We start from the raw sequence: 19,171 nt of genomic DNA, 5'->3' as shown, positions 1-19,171 counted from the left end.
ACACCCAACACTTCCTGGTGTAGTCATCAATAAACAATAGAAAGTACCTACTACCTCCTGGTGTTTCAACCTGTAATGGCCCACACACATCAGAATAGACTACTCCTAGTCTTTCTGTAGACCTCTGGGGTAGATTCTTCTGGAAACTGCCCCTTGTTTGCTTACACTGCACACACTCACTGCACACTGTGTCAGGAATCTCAACCTTAGGCAGTCCAGTCAACATTCTTTTCTGTCCTAACAGAGACAGATCTCTGAAATTCAAATGCCCAAACCTCAAGTGCCATAGCCATTCTTCCTTGCTCTCTGAGGCAGTGAAGCACTGGTGTTTTACTGCACTCATTACAACCCTAAACGTCCGATTGTGTGACAGCTGAGCTTGCACAATCATTCTCTTCTGTTGATTAAAAATTCTGAGGCTGTTGTCCTCCATTCTCATCACATAACCTTTCTGCAGTAGCTGCCCCAAGCTTAGCAGGTTTGATTTTAATCCTGGTACATACAGTACCTCTTCAATTGTGACTTCTTTTCCATCTGCATCCCTTAGAACCACCCTGCCTGTGCCTTCTGCCATCAAGCTTCTGTCATCAGCAAACCTGATTTTTCCTTGTGCAGCATTCTCAATTCCAACAAACCAATCTTTTCTACCTGTCATATGGGTAGAGCACCCAGAATCTAGGTACCACACATCTTTTTCTGATGAATCTTCCTCAGTTTTTGCCATCAACATCACTGGTTCTGAGTCGGATTCCTCCTCCTGGGCCAAATTAGCCCTCTTCTTTGGTTTGTTTTTAGCACCTTCACCACTCCAGCAGTCCCTGGCATAATGACCAGGTTTCTGACAATTATAACACTTGGCCTTCTTTTTATCAAATTTCCATTCTCCACTCTTCTGATTTTTCCCTTTGCTTGACTCACTGGACTCTTCTCCTTGCTGGTCCAGTGTGTCTTTGCCCTTCTTGTTACCTTTGCCTCCTTTCTTGAACAGTTTTTTTCCTTTCCACTGAGATCTGGCCTGCAGGGCCTGTTCCTGGCACTGTCTACGCTCATTAATCCGAAATTCATGAGCTTCCAATGAGTTCAACAGTTCCTCTATCTCCATGGTTTCCTTTCTTCTGGTTTCCTCTATAGCAACCACAACATTATCAAATCTGGATGATAATGTTCTCAGAATCTTGTCAACTATATACTCATCAGATATTCCATCCTTGCAGGCCCTCATCTTATTCACTAATTCTTGTACTTTATCAAAGTACTCAGCCACGGTTTCATTCTCCTCCATGACCAGAATTTCGAATTGTCTTCTCAGTGCTTGCAGTTTCACTTTTGTATTTCTGTCTCCATCACCATAAGTCTTGACCAAGATGTCCCACACCTCCTTAGCAGTGGCAGCCTTGGAGATCTTGTTGAAGATCTTTGGGCTGACACATTGGTAGATCAGAAACCTTGCCTTGCTGTCCAGTTTTACTTGCCACTTATAACTCTTTTTCTCTTCTTCAGTGGCCCTGTCATTCACCACAGGCAACCCATCTTCTATTACCTCAGAAACATCCTGGAAGCCAAAAATGGCTTGCATTTTAATGCGCCAGTCTTCAAACTGTTTCCCATCAAACACTGGTAGTGGCCCCTGTATTCCCCCAAATCCTGCCATCCCTTCTTGCTGAGTTCTTGAATTTTCTTTGATCTTTAACCACTCAAAGAAACCTTCTTTCTTCTCCTCTGGATACACACAATTCCAGATCACTCACCAGGAAAGCACACACACGAACCTATGCTCTGATACCATATTAAAGTGAGGGGTAAAAACGTAAAAGCACCAACCAGAGTTATCTTTTCTTACAAACGTAATACGCACGTTTTAGTAAGAGAAAGACAAACTGAGAGATGATGATCAGAGAGAAAGAGTCTCACGACTCTCTGCTAGGGCACGCTCCCTTCTTCCACAAACACCACCACACACGGCAGTGCACCACTCTCACAGCTCCAGATGAAGAACAACAGTTTTGCTAGGACACCAGGTAATTTCTGAATAACCTCAAAATTTCATTAACCGCAAAATACTGAATTTACAGAGTTTTTATATACATGAGAAATAACTGTTTTTCTGTTTTTATTACATTTCAACAGTTATGATACTATAAGTTACAATTTAATGGCTATATTAAGTTGCGCAAAATGATGTTCTTATTTCACAATCAAGAGCTTGTTATTTTTCATATATATATATATATATATATATATATATATATATATATATATATATATATATATATATATATATATATATATATATATGTATGTATGTACATATGTATGTATGTATATACATATGTATGTGTATATCTCGGATGTGGAGTCTGAGTATGAATCTTGTGGACTTATTGAAAGTCATTTTTATCATTAATTCGTAGGAGCGTTTATTTGACATTCAATTCACATAATTTAATATTAAAATAACTAGTTATCTAAGGAAATTTAATATAAGGGGCTTTTATTAATATTATTTATAAAGTCCCACTTGACAACAAAATGACAAATCTGAATGGATTAACACTAGTGGTGATATAAATGAAGTTGATTTGCAGTTATTATTTGATGACTAAATTAAGAAAAAATTGACAACTCAATGTACCAAAAATGTATATAAAGATAAGGTACTTACGTTAATTAATAAATAAGATATGATTACCCTTAATAATCAATTATCAAAAGAAATAACACAATTAAAATAAGAACCTCCTAAGAGCATGCTTAAGAACGGTCATCATTTTCACTTACAATTAAGCTAACTATATTAATAACTCGTTTAATTATAATTATAATAATAACAGTTATAATTAAAACTAAGAAAGTTACAGCATTTTTTTTTCAACCATTCACAAGTTTTTTTCATGATTTTATTTTAATTTACAACTTATCTCTTTATATTCTTCATGTTTATATTCAACATTTTATTCTTGTGTATGATATTTTTGTTGCATAACTCGCATATTATCAACATAAAAATGTAAACAAGACAATTTAGATAGATTTATATTCCACTTTCATTAAATTTTCAGATGAAAAATTTAATGTAATATTTATAACTGGTTTTTCAGATTTGATCAAATTTTCCAAAAGTCTACACTATATAAAAATAAGAAAAATATAGTGTCAAAAGAATAAAAGTTATAATAATTAGCGGTTACAAACACCTTGTACTCTTAAAATCACATCACAATTAGTCTAGTAAATATGTTTAACACATACCATTAAATAATAAGTAATTTAGAGACAAAAAAAATTAATTATTACATTATTAAATTAAAAATTATTGATATGTAAAATATTTTTTATTATTAATAATAAAATTATTATTAGTTTATGAATCGAAGTCTAAATTAGTTTTTAACATTAATAATTAAAGTCTTAACAACTTGCTATTTTAAATTAATCTCTAATTAATTTATAATTAAAATAAAAAATTGTGAATATCCTTATTGTAAAACCTTGTCCCAAAGTATTACAGATTAAAATAATATAAAATTTTAATAAATAATTTTAAAAATTCAAAAATTGATAAATAAAAAAATTAATTAAATATTATTCATAATAATTATCATTTACTTAAAGTAATTTTATTTTGTCTTATTTCTATAATTATGAGTTAACCATTCGTTATTTTAAAAAATCGCTCCTAGTGCACTGAAGTTAGCGGAGAATGAAAGATATTTATATAATTTGTTTTTTAAAAGATAGTATTATTTTTTAAAGAAAAATAAATAAAAGTTTGTTGGATTAAAGTTGTCAATGCAAAGAAGAGAAAAAAGATGAAAAAATATTTTAATATTTTAAAATATTACTTTAGATTAATATTCTTGTTCATCTTCTTCTTTCAATGTATTCATGTTCTTTTATCTCTCTTCATTTTTTTTTCCATTTTCATCTTCTTTCCATTTCATCTTTTTTCTTCTATGTCATTTTCTTCCATCTTCTTCTTCTAAGTTCATTATTTCCCTTCTCGCTTGTCATTATTCATTTTCTCTTATTCTTTTTTCTTTGATGTCCATCTTCTCTTCGTTGAGTTTTTTCTGCTTTATTCATTATATATATATATATATATATATATATATATATATATATATATATATATATATATATATATATATATATATATATATATATATATATATATAATTTTAAAGTACTAACTTATAGTGTGATTTATTGTATTATTTGATTATATTATAATGATGTTGTTACATAAATACCGAAAAAATTCAAATGGGGATTAATATATCATATTAATAACTAATATATGATATAAGAAAAACTGGATCGACAAATTTGATCGATATATCATCTTTTGTATTCAGATAAAGAAGTTGAATCAAAGTCATTTAAACTAGTTAAAACACACTTGTTTACTTTTCTTTATAATAATAAAAATAATTAAATTATTATTGTTGTTATTATTATAATTACAAAATTAAATATAAATAATTTTTATAATTTTATTATAAATAGTTTTTATTTATTTTAAGTTTGAAGAAAATGAATAAATTAAAAAACGTTAAATTTAAATAAACAATCACTTAAAGTATATAATTGATAAAATAATTATTTTAATTCAAAATTACTTTTTTTTAAAAGGTAAAATTAGAAAATAAATGTGAACAAAAAATATTCCCTTTATATATAATATAAATGTTTTAATTTAAAATAATTTAAAGGATAAAATTGAAAAATAAATATGAACATAAAAAATATTTTTTTTAAAGGTATAAGACGATATAATTCTAATTTTAAGTTGTTTTTTCAATAAAAGCCTTGAATATAACATAATTATAAACTTACTTACTTTCTTCATATAGATCAATATAATTTATACGAATTTCATTCATTCTATATAAAAACTTAATATTATACGATAATAATAACAAAAAACAAGTTCATACTAACTTCTTTTTCTTTATATTTATATATATATATATATATATATATATATATATATATAATTTACTAACGCGTGTACATATGCTTTTTCAGTTGGTACATTTTAAAATTATTTAATGATTCTGAAAACTAATCTATAAATCTATTAACCAAACTTCACCATTTTTTTTTTTTTACTTTTAGTTTATAAAACTCTCACCGTACTTTAAATCTGTTTCTTTTTTTTTTTCAAAGATTTCATACATAGACAAAAACGTCATTGTCAATGGTTCATACACAAAATAAAATGATAATTTTATAAAATAAATAAAAACAAAAAAAGAGAGTAGAATAGTACATGTAAACTACCCTTAGTTTGGAACAGACACTAGTTTGTTTCTTCTGCCAAATTCAAATGTTTGAATGATAGGCCATTATGACTATTAAAATGATTGGTTTATAGGCACATCCTTCTTCGTTGTATCTTGTATAGAAACTCAACTTACATATTTTCATCTTCTTTTGGACCACAAACACCCATAAACAATCAATTCCCAGAATCACTTCTTTCCTAAACCCTTCATCTTCTTGACTTCTGTGATTTCAACCTTTACTTGCCGACTCAGAGATGGATATCTATATTTTATCTCACCATTTATACCATCTGGTCCTCAGATGGATAACCCTTCAACATGCTTAAAAGAGAGAGAGAGAAGAACACCAAAAAGAAAATCAGAACTTCAATGTTAAATCAGTAACTACTTTAAACATGTTAAAAATTAAAGTGAGTATAAGTTATAAAAAAACTTAAATTCATTATTTTAAAATTTTTGATTAAAAATTGTGTCAATAACTTAAGTCATTAGACCATTGTGATAAAAAAAAAACATTACCACCACAAAAATAACACTGACTTACGTTGTGTTTATGTTTGGATGAGAGATTTCTAACAATTTTAAGAAATTGAAATACAGTGTTTAAATTACTTGTAATTGAATTTTCCTTATTTCTTCAATAGTTTGTTAATTAAAATATCTTATATTTTAATTTTTATGTTTAGATAAAACAATTTAATTTTCATTTTAAGGCTAACTCAGAGTCTAAATTAAGTTAACTCTATTTTCAACCGTATCGATTTTTTCCAGATCAACTTGGCTCAACTTTTGACCTGGATTGACACGACTCGACATTCAATCTTGCCTTACTTGACTCTACTTTTGGTCAAGATTGACTTATAGATTGACTTTCGATCCTAAATGACTCGGTTCGACTTTCGATTACAACTGACTTAGTTCAACCTTCAACTCAAATCAAATTGACTCAGTATTTTGCACAAGCCAACTCGGCTCGACATTCAATCGAGATTGAGTCAACTTGACCTTCAATTTAAATCGACTTGATTTGACTTTTGACTTGAGTCCACTTATCTTGACTTTGACTTTTATCAAAGGTCAAGTCTAGTAAAGGTTAAGTCTAGTAAGTTCGGGCTCATATTGAGCTAAGTCGGCTCAAGCTAGATGTTAAGATGATTTAGTCTAAGCTAAAGATTAATATAAATCAACTTTTGGACTTGTAAATTTTTTTCATCTTGACCAATAAAGAATTCCATAACTTGTGAAATTTCAATTTCTTTCTTTAATTTTTTAAAAAATTTCAAATTATATTGTTTTAATTATTTAAATATCTTCTCCAAATTTTTAATTTCAATTTTATTTTCTTATTCAAACAAGCCATTTTAATCTAAAAAATTTCAAAATCTTCAAAAATAAATAAATTGCTGTCTTAAATTACTTTGTGCAAACACCACTAAAATTTTAAATAAAAATAGGTCATACTCATATAACACTTATGTAAAAAAAGAACAGAAAAATAACTATTTTAAAATGATTTGAAGTCTAACTTAAGTAAAAATATGGTTTAAACCCTCCCTTGGTCCTCAAGTTTGTATGAAAATCTCAGTTGGGTCCTCAAGTTTTTTTCTGTCTCAATTGGGTCATATTTTTTGTAAAAATGAACAAATTTTACCCTAACCGTTAAATTGTAACAAACGGCGTTAGTTGGTGCTGACGTGTTGCATAATTAATACGCTGATGTCAAAATATTTGATTACGTGGAATTTTTATTTAATTTGAGAGATTATGACATGGCACGTGGTGATGTTTTGACTACCTCCCTCCCCCTCTGCTTCCTCCTCCATTGTTGCTCCACCGGCGCCACCCACCATCTACAACATTTGCAGTGGATTCTCTAGAAGGAACAAGATGAAGCGCAAACTTTTTCCTCAATCAGAATACCAGAAGGAACAAGATGAAGCGCAAACTTTTTCTGGGCAACACGTGAACCTATATCCAAAAAAACAGAACACCCCTTTTAGATTCCATTACCAAAACATGTTCTTTTTCATCACAGACAAAAACAACTGTCATTCAAACGCATATCATCCACAACTGTGATTTGATTTCAACTTATCAAAACCAAAATTAAAACTTTTTTGAACAAACATCCTCTTAAGATCAGTGACTATCAATATATTTATTATTTATCAATAATATATATTTCATCTAAACAAATGCAAAAGATATACAATAAATTATATAAAACATATAAGTAACTTTCTTTTATTATATTCACTGAAAAAATAATATTTAGAAAAAAGAATGATATATAATATATCAAAGTAAGAATTTAAAATAATAAATATACATGGATTATAATATTATAAACAAATATAATAATAAAAATATAAATTAATAGATCAATAAGTAATCAAAGATAATTAAAATAAAATAAATAAACATAATCGATAGATAAAAAAGATAAATTAAATGAAATAAATAAATACTACTAATGCAGAGATAAAACAAATAAACAAAAGTATTTCATAACTAAATATAAATTAAAAGAAATAATTAAATACGGTCAGTACATAATTAAAAATAAAATAAATAAGATCCATAAAATTAAAACTAAAATTAAATAAAATAAGTAAACATGTTCAGTTGTAAACGGATATATATTATAAAATAAATAAGAAAAAACTATGTGTAACTGAAGATAAATTAAATAAAAAATAATAATTAAAAATAAGTTAAATAAAATAATATGTAATTCAAAATAAATAAATAAATGAATAATACAAAACACATGAATTTATTAAGATTAATATAAAAAGAGCTTAACATCTTACTCCCTTATTGACAGGACAGCCAATAATACTTTAGCTTATTATTAATATAAATTAATTGATTGACAGGACATCAATCAATTTAAGAAAAAAAGAAAAATAAAATAAAAAACAGATTCTCTAGGTTAAAATTTGATTGAAGCTACAAAACATGTACATTACTCATTAAAGAAGAAACCAGACTGAAAAATTTATGACTGGAGGCAATGATCTTGTTTCCAATGGTGTGGACACCGAGGGAGAGAACTCAAGGAGCAAGGTGCAGTGCCCTCAGCATCGTGATTTTTTTAGGATAAGGAACGCCCACAACAGAGAAAGCAAAAGGAAGGAGAAGAATCTTTGCGCAGGATAGAAGACCAAAACGGAGGAGAAGAAGAGAACGATCGCCATGTCATAATCTCTCAAATTAAATAAAAATTCCACGTAATAAAATATTTTGACATCAGCACATTAATTATGCAACACGTCACCACCAACTAACGCCGTTTGTTACAATTTAACGGTTAGGGTAAAATTTGTTCATTTTTACAAAAAATATGACCCCATTGAGACAGAAAAAAACTTGAGGACCCAACTGAGATTTTCATACAAACTTGAGGACCAAGGGAGGGCTTAAACCTAAAAATATTGACCTAATTATTTCTCTAAAATAAATTGGCATTACTTTTGTAAGAATGTGACGTGGACAACAGTTTGATTAGGTTACTAACCGTCCGACAGTGTAGTACACAACAGGTAAAGGAATAGCAAAGAAATCATTGAATGATAAAAACATTAAAAACTGTTGGATGGTGACAGGTACATGTAATGCTACTGAAATGAGATTATGATATTAAACCCACTGGTGGAAGAGTTTGAGCATGCTAATTAATGTGGTTTGGTCGTGTATGTGAACGTAAGATGCTGTGCAGATAAGCAATTATTGAAGATTTTGAAATTATGGTATAAAATATTTGGGAAGAAGTAGCTATCCATGAAGAAGCCTGGTTGATTCGTTGTTTCTGGAAAATACGAGTCTCTCTGAGAGGAAAGAAGCATGTGATATGGTTTGCCTTTAAAGGAAGAACATGCATAGCCTAATATTATACCCTTGGACAATGACTCATGATAACACTGGGAATAGAGCCAGCACATATACATCTTTGTCATACTGATGCAGACTTTGAATATCTCACTGGGAAAACAAAGTGTAAATGGTGGTCAAAAAACGTGTATATGATTTAAAAAAACAATAAGGAGAAAGACAAAAAGAAAATGGAGAAGAAAGAAGAACAGGACCACGATTGTTAGCTAGTGCCTGAACAAAAAATTAATTTCAGTAGACTTCGGCAATGATAACTTTAGATGCTTTCATCTACTTGCTCTATTTTGTTTTGATTGTGTTTTTTTTTTATATATAATAATGATAGAGTGGGATACATTTATATTTATTTGATACATCTTATAAAAATAAAATAGTCATAAATTGTAAATATTTATCAAATATTATATTTTACGGATCAATTTATTTTGTAAATTGTATGAATATAACTTCTTTGTTGATATTTAATGATTCATAATCAGTGAATATATTTATTTTTAATCCGATAAAAACATTGAAAAGAAAAAGAAGAAGAATGTACGTGGAATGCAATAAGTAACTAATTTGATAAATGTATAGGAACGATTTTAAGAACATTTTGTTCATTTGATAAATGTTTCGTAGAGTTGAATTGGAAGATTATTTTGAGAAAATATTCCAATATTAAAGGTAGTAAAAAATTAATAATCTCAACAATTAATATATAAAATATAATTAATTTATCTCAATGTCACAAATCTGTATTTATAGATTCTAAAATAAATTTCAGACTAATATCAATTTAGTTATGATTCAATTGTTAATGATCATGACTTAAATTAATTATTCTAGACTGAACGGATAACCATACAATACTGTACCAGAGAGTGTCGGGCGCCGTACAAGGGACGCCCGAAATACCGAAACCGCCGAAGGGCGCCGAAGTGCCAGGCGCCGTACGAAGGGCGCCGAAGTGCCAGGCGCCGTGCGAAAGACGCCCGAAATACCGGGCGCCATACGGAAGGACCGTCCGGTTGCCCAATGATCGCCTACCCAGATGTACCGGAGTCCACTCCGGAGGCCACGGTGACTTACGACAATGCCTGTACGCAATCGTATAAGGCAAGCCGGAGGCTCATGCGTTGAAGAGCCGGCCAAAGATTGAACCTAGACCCGGTATAAACTCTCCTAACCCTCTTGTAGCAGGGAGGAACACCTACCAACCGGGTCGAACCTCTTTATAAGAAAAACTTTGAAGAACTCACAAGGAATTCTACCATCACAGAGCGGCCCGACACGACAGCCACTACATCAAATCTTGCCTGTTAAGTGACCCAAAGTCCTACGTTCACTACGGGCACTAGGACTTGGGGGGCTTGTGTATCTGCAAGGGCCGGACGCCGTACGGAAGGATCCATGTGAGCGGACGCACAAGCTAATTGGGCGGATCTCCATGCGGACGAAGCGGACGCCCATATCACATGGACGGATCTCCGCGGACACGGCCAGCAAAACCGGACGCCGGACCAAAGATCCCACATGGGCGGACCCCACATGGACGGATCTTCGCGGACACGGCCAGCAAAACCGGACGCCGGACCAAAGATCCCACATGGGCGGATCTCGCATGGGCGGATCTCCGTGCGCGCGAGGCAGACGCCCATTTCACATGGGCGGACGTCCACGCCCGCCAAAACACTAATCAACATGACTTAAGGAAAAGCAGCCTGGTTTAAAGGTAAGTAGAAATTAGAAGCTATTGGGCCGTTTTGGGCCGTGATTAACTTTTCACTAATCCCAAGCCCATAGCGAAAACTATAAATACAGGTCCACGGTGAGTGGTAGATAGATTACATTGAATGCACATTTATTGCTACTACTGAAAATAGCCACTGCTCTGAAACTGACTTTGGCATCGGAGAATCTTTTGTAGGTCTCCACCCCTCCGGATCAAGAGGAGAGCCAGAGCGCCAGGAGAAGATCCGCCACGGAGACAAGACCACGGAAGGACTTGGAAGATTTGGAACCGCACAGCCCTACACCTCCGAAACATTTGGCGCCCACCGTGGGGCCGTGTGATTTAAAAAACCCAATGGTGACCACGAGAAATATGAGCTTAGACGATCCCGCTGAGATGATGCGCGCGCTACAACAAAAAATGGACGAGATGCAGCAACGTCATGAAGAAGAGATGGCGGCCGTGAGGGCCGACTGCGAAGCCCGGATAGCTCGGGAGATCGGGCAGATGAACGGGGGAGAACGAACGAGAGATAAAGGAAAGGGGGTGGAAGGAGAACGCCCGCCCCCGGACACCGAGGGCGATAGGACTTGGAGGCCTTCCGGATCGGAGGCCGAAGAAAGCAAGGCTAAGTCGGTGCATGCGGAAAGCGCTGCTAAGGACGGGCGGATGGTCATCAAGCCGGAGCCTTCATCCACCTTATTGCTCCCATTTACCCAGAACATAATGAATGTTCAAATCTCGGAGCAATTCATGGCTCCGCAGTTCAAAATGTATAACGGCACGACGGACCCCGCGTCCCATATCCAGACATTTTCAAATGCGATGGCATTCCGAACAGGCAATGACGCCATTTGGTGCCGAGCATTCTCGCTCTCGTTGGAAGATGAGGCACTGGAATGGTTCAACACCCTCCCCCCTAATTCAATAGAAAATTTTGCCGGGTTGAAACAGCTGTTCGTCAAACAATTTGCGGCCAGCAGCACTCAAGATCTGACCGTATTCGAATTAATGACCCTCAAGCAGGAGAAAGACGAGACCTTGCGGACGTTCATGGACCGGTATCAGAAGACCGTCCGGCGAGTGAAAAGCCTGACGCCGGAGCTCGCCCTTCACTACATCCTGCCGGCTCTTAAGCCGGGGCCGTTCAAAGATAGTGTCTGCAGGCGAGCACCCAAAACGATGGAGGAGTTGAGGGAAAGAGCAGCTGATGAAATAAGGGTGGAGGAGATGAAGCTCTCCTATAAAAAAGAAACTCAAGAGGCCAGGGGAGAGAGGACGGACGGTAATAAACCCGCCAATTCTACGGGAAAAACGTTCGGCCCTAGGCCCCGGGAGCAGAAGAAAGGACCCCGCTTCCAACAATATACGCCCTTGAACGCCTCAAGGGAGAAAATTCTCCGAGAGGCCCTAAGTGCAGAACTGATAGTGGAGCATGAGGGACTCCCAACTTCGAAGAACGCTGACCGGAGCAAACACTGCTCCTACCACAAAAACATGGGTCACAGCACCGAAGAGTGCTGGACCCTCAAGGACAAAATCGAGGAGCTCATCCGGGCGGGAAAGCTCAAGAAATACGTCCGCGATGAGCGTCCGCCACTACAAACCGAACGACCTGCTCAGAGGCCGGCCTACCGAAAGGACGAGCCAAAGAGCACGAGGGCAGAGCGACCACGCTCGGAAAGGCGACCAAGCCGAAGCCGTAGCAGGGAGCGCCCCTTGAGAGGGCATATCAACACCATTTCCGGAGGATTCGCGGGGGGAGGATCATCTTCCTCCGCCCGTAAACGCCATATTCGAGCCCTCCATTCCGTCCATGTGGTTGATAAGCCGCGCCGTTCCATGCCGGCCATCACCTTCTCGGATGAAGACTTTCACGCCCCCGATCCCAACCAAGACGACCCAATGGTCATAACGGCAGAAATAGCACGTTACGGGATAAGTAAAGTCCTGGTTGATCAAGGAAGCTCGGTCAACATCCTCTACTGGAAGACTTTCCTGCAGATGGATATCTCGGAAGATCTGATCGTCCCCTACGATGGACAGATAGTGGGATTTGCCGGAGAGAGAGTTGACACGAGGGGGTATGTGGAATTAAGGACGAGGCTGGGAACCGGACGATCTAGCGAGGAGAAGAGGGTCCGGTATTTGCTGGTGGAGGCCAACACGTCATACAATGTACTGCTCGGGAGGCCGTGTTTAAACGCCTTTGGAGCGATCGTCTCTACCCCCCACCTCGCAATGAAGTACCCCTCCGAGAAGGGAACTATCTGTACGGTCCGGGCGGACCAGAAGACGGCACGAGAATGCTACGCGGCGGGGTTGAGATTGCACGTCCGTCCAATGAAAAGACGGGCGGCCGGCTCTGAGGTGGCCATGGCAGACCTCGACCCGAGGACGAATACCGAAGACCGCTTGGAACCTATTGGGGAAACCCAACCTATCTTGATAGGAAAGGAACCCGCCCAGACCACCCTCATCGCCAGGGAGCTAAACCCTGAGATGGAAAGGGATCTGAGGGCACTCCTGTGGAAAAACCGGGATCTATTTGCATGGACGGCAGCGGATATGCCGGGCATCCATCCCGCCGTAATGAGCCATAAGCTCTCGCTTTTCCAGAACGCTCGCCCAGTGGCCCAGAAGAAGCGACGAATGGGCGAGGAGAAACGTAAGGCTGTGCAAGAAGAGGTGGACAAGCTGAGGAAAGCCGGTTTCGTCCGGGCAGTCACTTACACCACGTGGCTAGCTAACGTGGTCATGGTGAAGAAGGCCAACGGGAAGTGGCGTATGTGTACTGATTACACAGATCTGAATAAAGCCTGCCCGAAGGACTCCCACCCCTTGCCCAGTATTGACGCCTTGGTGGACGGCGCTTCCGGGCACCGGGTATTGAGCTTCCTAGACGCATATTCCGGGTATAATCAGATACCCATGTACGGGCCGGACATTGAAAAGACAGCTTTCATTACGGAGAAGGCTAACTTCTGCTACGAGGTTATGCCGTTCGGCCTGAAGAATGCAGGGGCAACCTATCAGCGCCTAATGGACAGAATCTTCCAGGGCCAGATAGGCCGGTGCATGGACGTATACGTAGATGACATGGTGGTCCGGTCAGCAGACGGGGAGGGGCACCTCAAGGATCTTGAGGAAGTTTTTCGCCAAGTTAGGAAATTTGGCATGCGCTTAAATCCCGCAAAGTGTACGTTCGGGGTAGCAGCCGGAAAGTTCTTGGGTTTCATGCTGACATCCAGGGGGATCGAGGCTAACCCGGACAAATGCGACGCGGTATTGCAAATGCAGAGTCCGGCCACCCTTAAGGAAGTGCAGAGACTGGTGGGACGCCTCACTGCTTTATCCCGGTTCATCCCCAAGTTGGCGGAGCGGATGAGGCCGGTCCTGCGTAAGTTAAAGAAGGGGACCGGCCAGTCATGGGACGACGAATGCGAGCGAGTGTTCCACGACATCAAGATCCTCCTTAGCAACCCACCGGTCATGAACCGACCGGCCCCAGGTGGAGATTTGCACATCTTCTTGGGAGTGTCCGAAACGGCTGTCAGCGCAGTGTTGATGCAGGAACGGCCTCAGGTGAGGCTAATTTACTTCGTGAGCCGCACGCTCTTGGACGCAGAAACCCGGTACCAGCGGGTAGAAAAGGTGGCCTTGGCCTTGTTACATGCCTCCCGAAGACTTCGTCCTTATTTCCAAAGTTACCAGGTCATAGTCCGGACGGACTTCCCAATCTCCAAAATCCTCCGGAAGCCAGATCTAGCCGGACGGATGGTGGCTTGGGCGGTAGAGCTCTCAGAGTTCGGCTTGCGCTATGAACCAAGAGGATCGGTTAAAGGCCAACATCTGGCGGATTTCGCGGCCGAATTACCCCCTTCCGGCCAAGACGTCTGGAACTTGTATGTAGATGGAGCTTCCGGCCGCTCGGTCAGCGGTGCCGGCATCGTACTTGAAGGCCCCAATGGTTTCCTACTGGAGCATTCTTTGATATTCAAATTCAAAGTATCCAACAATCAGGCCGAGTACGAGGCCCTTGTAGCCGGCCTCGAACTGGCAAAAGATATGGGGGCGAGGAGGATAACCTGTCGGACGGATTCTGAGCTAGTGGTGGGCCAAATGAATGGCAACTTCCAAGTCAGGGAAGAACGCCTTTCGCGATATTATCAGAAAGCGACCGAGCTCACCCGGGCGTTCGACAAAGTTGATATACAGCATATTCCCAGGGAACAAAACACGAGGGCGGACGTACTATCCAAACTCAGTTCGGGAAAGGAAAAGGGGCAGCTGACTACTATCGTACGGCAGGTTCTACTACAGCCTTCTGTAGAATGCTCGGTGGTATCCGGCGGAGGACAAGATTGGCGCGCAGGAATCCGGGAAATCATGAACCGCCAGGATGAGGGGCGGATGGTAGGTCCGGGCGAAGCCAAGAAAGTCGCCCGTTATTTTATCGTGGGAGATGACTTGTACCGAAGGGGATTCTCCTCCCCCCTCCTTAAGTGCCTGGGGGCTGAAGAGGCATACTATGTCATGGACGAACTTCACAACGGCGTTTGTGGCCTCCACACGGGCTGGAGGACGTTAAAAGCCCGGCTACTGAGAGCCGGATATTATTGGCCTACCATGGAGGCGGACACAAGAGCGTTCGTCCAAAACTGTATCCGCTGTCAAGAACACTCCAACAACTCCCATCTTCCGCCACATGCCTTACATTCAATATCTTCCCCTTGGCCATTCGCACAATGGGGAATGGACATCGTAGGACCATTCCCAACAGGGCAGGCACAGAAGAAATTCCTTTTGGTGGCAGTTGATTACTTCACCAAGTGGGTGGAGGCCGAACCTTTGGCAACCATCACGGCCTCCCAGGTCCAGAAATTCTGCTGGAAATTGATATGTCGCTTCGGCCTCCCTCAGTCCATCATCACAGATAATGGCCGGCAGTTTATTGACAAAAAACTCGCCGAATTCTTCAAAGGGCTAGGGATCAGGCACATCACCAGCTCTGTAGAGCACCCCCAGACGAACGGACAAGCAGAGGCAATGAACAAAACCATAGTTTCGGAACTCAAGCGGCGTTTGGGAGAAAGGAAGGGAGCATGGGTGGACGAGCTGCCCGAGGTCTTATGGGCCTATAGATGCACACCTCATGGAACCACAGGCGAAACCCCTTTCAACTTAACTTATGGTACTGATGCCATGTTGCCGGTTGAGCTGGGCGAACCGTCCTTAAGGCGAGAAGTCGAGGACCTGAACCTCAACGATCAAGAGTTGAGAATCGAATTGGACTCCCTGGACGAACGGCGTGACCGAGCGGCGCTGAGGGCCGAAGCTTGCAAACGAATGGTCGAGAGAAAATACAACTCCAAGGTCCGCCCAAGAAGTTTCCAAGAGGGGGATTTGGTATGGAGAAAAACGGGGGATGCCCGCCGAAACCCGGCGCACGGAAAACTCGCCGCCAAATGGGAGGGGCCGTTCAGGATAGTGGAAGCCCCGGGGAACGGAGCCTACAGGCTGGAACGCATGGACGGACGTCCCATCCCCAACACCTGGAACGCCACACATTTAAAGTTTTACTTTAGTTAATGTCAAATACTTGATTCGATGTACCCCCATAATCAATGAATCAAGATATCTGTTTTCTCCCACAAAGCTAATGTCATCTTGTAGAAATGTAGTAACGAAGGATCGTCCGCCCTACCAAACTCCAAGCTGGCGAACGAGCGTTCCAAAGAGAACGACTCTTAGCTTGGTTGGGCGACGAAGTGAAATGACGTCCGCCCTACCAAACTCCAAGCTGGCGAACGAGCGTTCCAAAGAGAACGACTCTTAGCTTGGTTGGGCGACGAAGTGAAATGACGTCCGCCCTACCAAACTCCAAGCTGGCGAACGGGCGTTCCAAAGAGAACGACTCTTAGCTTGGTTGGGCGACGAAGTGAAATGACGTCCGCCCTACCAAACTCCAAGCCGGCGAGTGTTCCAACGAGAACAACTCTCGGCCTGGTTGGGCGACCCCGCGAAAGGATTATCCGCCCTACCAAACTCCAAGCCGGTGAGTGGTCCAACGAGAACAACTCTTGGCCTGGTTGGGCGACATCGCGAAAGGATTGTCCGCCCTACCAAACTCCACGCCGGTGAGTGTTCCAACGAGAACAATTCTTGGCCTGGTTGGGCGACATCGCGAAAGGATTGTCCGCCCTACCAAACTCCACGCCGGTGAGTGTTCCAACGAGAACAACTCTCGGCCTGGTTGGGCGACATCGCGAAAGGATTGTCCGCCCTACCAAACTCCACGCCGGTGAGTGTTCCAACGAGAACAACTCTCGGCCTGGTTGGGCGACATCGCGAAAGGATTGTCCGCACTACCAAAATCCAAGTTGGCGATTGTTCCAACGAGAACAATTCTCAGCTTGGTTAGGCGACGCTATGCAACTAAACCGGATAAAAATAAAGGCAGATAAAGATGTGCAAAATTAAAGAGCTGTGTATTAATCATTTGCGCGTAAAGGCGCTGCGATCTACAAAAAAGACCGCCCAGCCAACCTCTGGAACACTCGAGACGTTGGATGGACGGTCGAAAGATACACCTCCAAAAAACAATATTAAAAAAGAGAAAAATTCTAATTCTTCCCGCCCCCAGCGATCTCCACGGGCGGCTCGTTCTCTTCGACGGCATTCAAGTCCACAAGGACGCCGTTGAAGACGTCCTTTTCTATATCCACGCCCAAAGCAAAGGGATCCTGGACGCCCGCCAAGAGAGTCACTTGGCGAAGGGCTTTGTTGAATCCCTCCTCATGTTCAAAAAGGATGGTGGACTCCAACTCAGCAATCTGTTCCTTGGCCTTAGCCACTTCAAGAGTGAGCTCCTCATTGGCCTTGGCGCGGCACGACTCGGCCTCCTTCGAGCGGGTTACTTCCGCCTCCAGCAGCTCAATTTTCTGGCGGCTCTCTTCCGCCAAACGCTCCTGCTCAATCCGGGCGGCTTCCAACCCTTCAGCGGACTCCCTCTTAGCTTTTTCTAGCTCGGCCTCAAGCTGCTCGATCCTCTTATCGTATTCGTCTTGATTCAGTACCATCTCCTCCAAAGTCAGCTGAAGGGAGGCCGCGTTTTTCTTCTCCCGGTCAAGCTCGGCCCGGACCTCTGCCACTCCGGGGCGGTCGGCCCACTCCTTCAAATACCAAGCCAAGGCGGATGTCCGGGTTGACATCTCCAGCATGGCGTTAGTAAGCTCCAATTCGGAAAGTGGTTCAATGAGCGCCCGTTGGGAGGAGCTCATGTGAAATTTGGTGCGGTCGCTCATGCTGAAGGCCGGGCTAAAAATGCCGCCAGGAAGAGGAACGAACGGGGCTTTCCCCCGATCCTTCTCCTTGTCTTTGCCCTTCCGGGCCTTCTTCGAGGCCGAGCGAGACGACGACCCCTCTTTGTCTCGTCGCCCCTCCGCAGTAGGATCTGCTCTCTTGCGCTTCGAGAGATCGGCTGAAACAGTGGCCGCCTCAGACAAAGGTTCCACTTGGGCGGCCTCCAATTCCGGCGGAGGATTGGAAGGCGGTGCCTGCATACTGTGACCCCCGGTTCCGGCAGCAGGGGTGACTCCTACCTTAGGAGCAGCGCGGGTGGTCGCCTGGCGGACCCCCGAAGGAGGAGGACGGGGCGCGTCTGGAACAACAGTTGGCCGGGCGGTCGACGAGCTAGCCCCAGACTTCTTCCTCAGTGCGAAAAAGTTGGATTTGCGGGGACCGGGATTCGTCATTAATTCTGCAAGAGACAGGAAAATTCAGAAAATTTAACGTCAGTAAGCGAAAAACAAATACACCCAACGGGACAAGACCATACCGAACGCCTTTGGTCCACAATCTTCGAGACTAAGGCATTCGACCAAGTGGCGGGCGGATATCCGGCGGGGGAGGGCGTTAATGGTGCGCACAGCTTCTAGGTCGGCTGCTGTCAAGGCTCCTGTGGAAGTCGCCCTTATGTGTCGGGGATCTCTCGTCCAATAAAGTGGAAACAGCGGATTCCCTTCACCGTTAGAAAATTCGCGGACGCCGACTTTGTTAATGATTATTTTAAAGTAATGTTGTTTAAAATTCTTGAACGAATCAGAGAAGGGGCGAAAAAGGGTCCTGCCCCGTACCGATCTAAAAGACACCCAGCCGCCAGAACGGGATGGGCGGACTACGAAGTAATGAAAGAAAACCGGGATGGTTGGGGTGACACCTACTGCCAAACACATAGCAAGAAAAGCCTGCACGGCCGCCCACGAGTTGGGGT

The 19,171-nt window shown here is 40.9% G+C and overlaps 1 protein-coding gene across 1 annotated transcript; it reads left to right on the top strand.

Annotated features, from left to right (window-relative positions):
• Nucleotides 1–10,639: 10,639 nt before the first annotated feature.
• Nucleotides 10,640–16,488, top strand: LOC148196777 (uncharacterized). Its single transcript, XM_088093510.1, has 2 exons — nt 10,640–10,888; nt 11,092–16,488. Exons 1-2 carry the CDS (start codon nt 10,640–10,642, stop codon nt 16,486–16,488), a joined length of 5,646 nt encoding a protein of 1,881 aa, XP_087949636.1.
• The last annotated feature ends 2,683 nt before the right edge of the window (nt 16,489–19,171 follow it).

This window comes from Vigna umbellata, chromosome 6, assembly GCF_029865625.1.
Source record: "Vigna umbellata cultivar VRB3 chromosome 6, Vumbellata_1.0, whole genome shotgun sequence".
Lineage (NCBI taxonomy): Eukaryota > Viridiplantae > Streptophyta > Magnoliopsida > Fabales > Fabaceae > Vigna > Vigna umbellata.
This window is presented reverse-complemented; position numbering and strand designations above follow the sequence as displayed.

What these genes read in the sequence shown, in the direction of transcription:
- LOC148196777 (XM_088093510.1), top strand. Translation starts at nt 10,640, where the DNA reads ATGGACGGATCTCCGCGGACACGGCCAGCAAAACCGGACGCCGGACCA. An exon ending in ACTTAAGGAAAAGCAGCCTG is followed by an intron (nt 10,889 to 11,091) that starts GTTTAAAGGTAA and finishes AATCTTTTGTAG; the next exon opens with GTCTCCACCCCTCCGGATCA.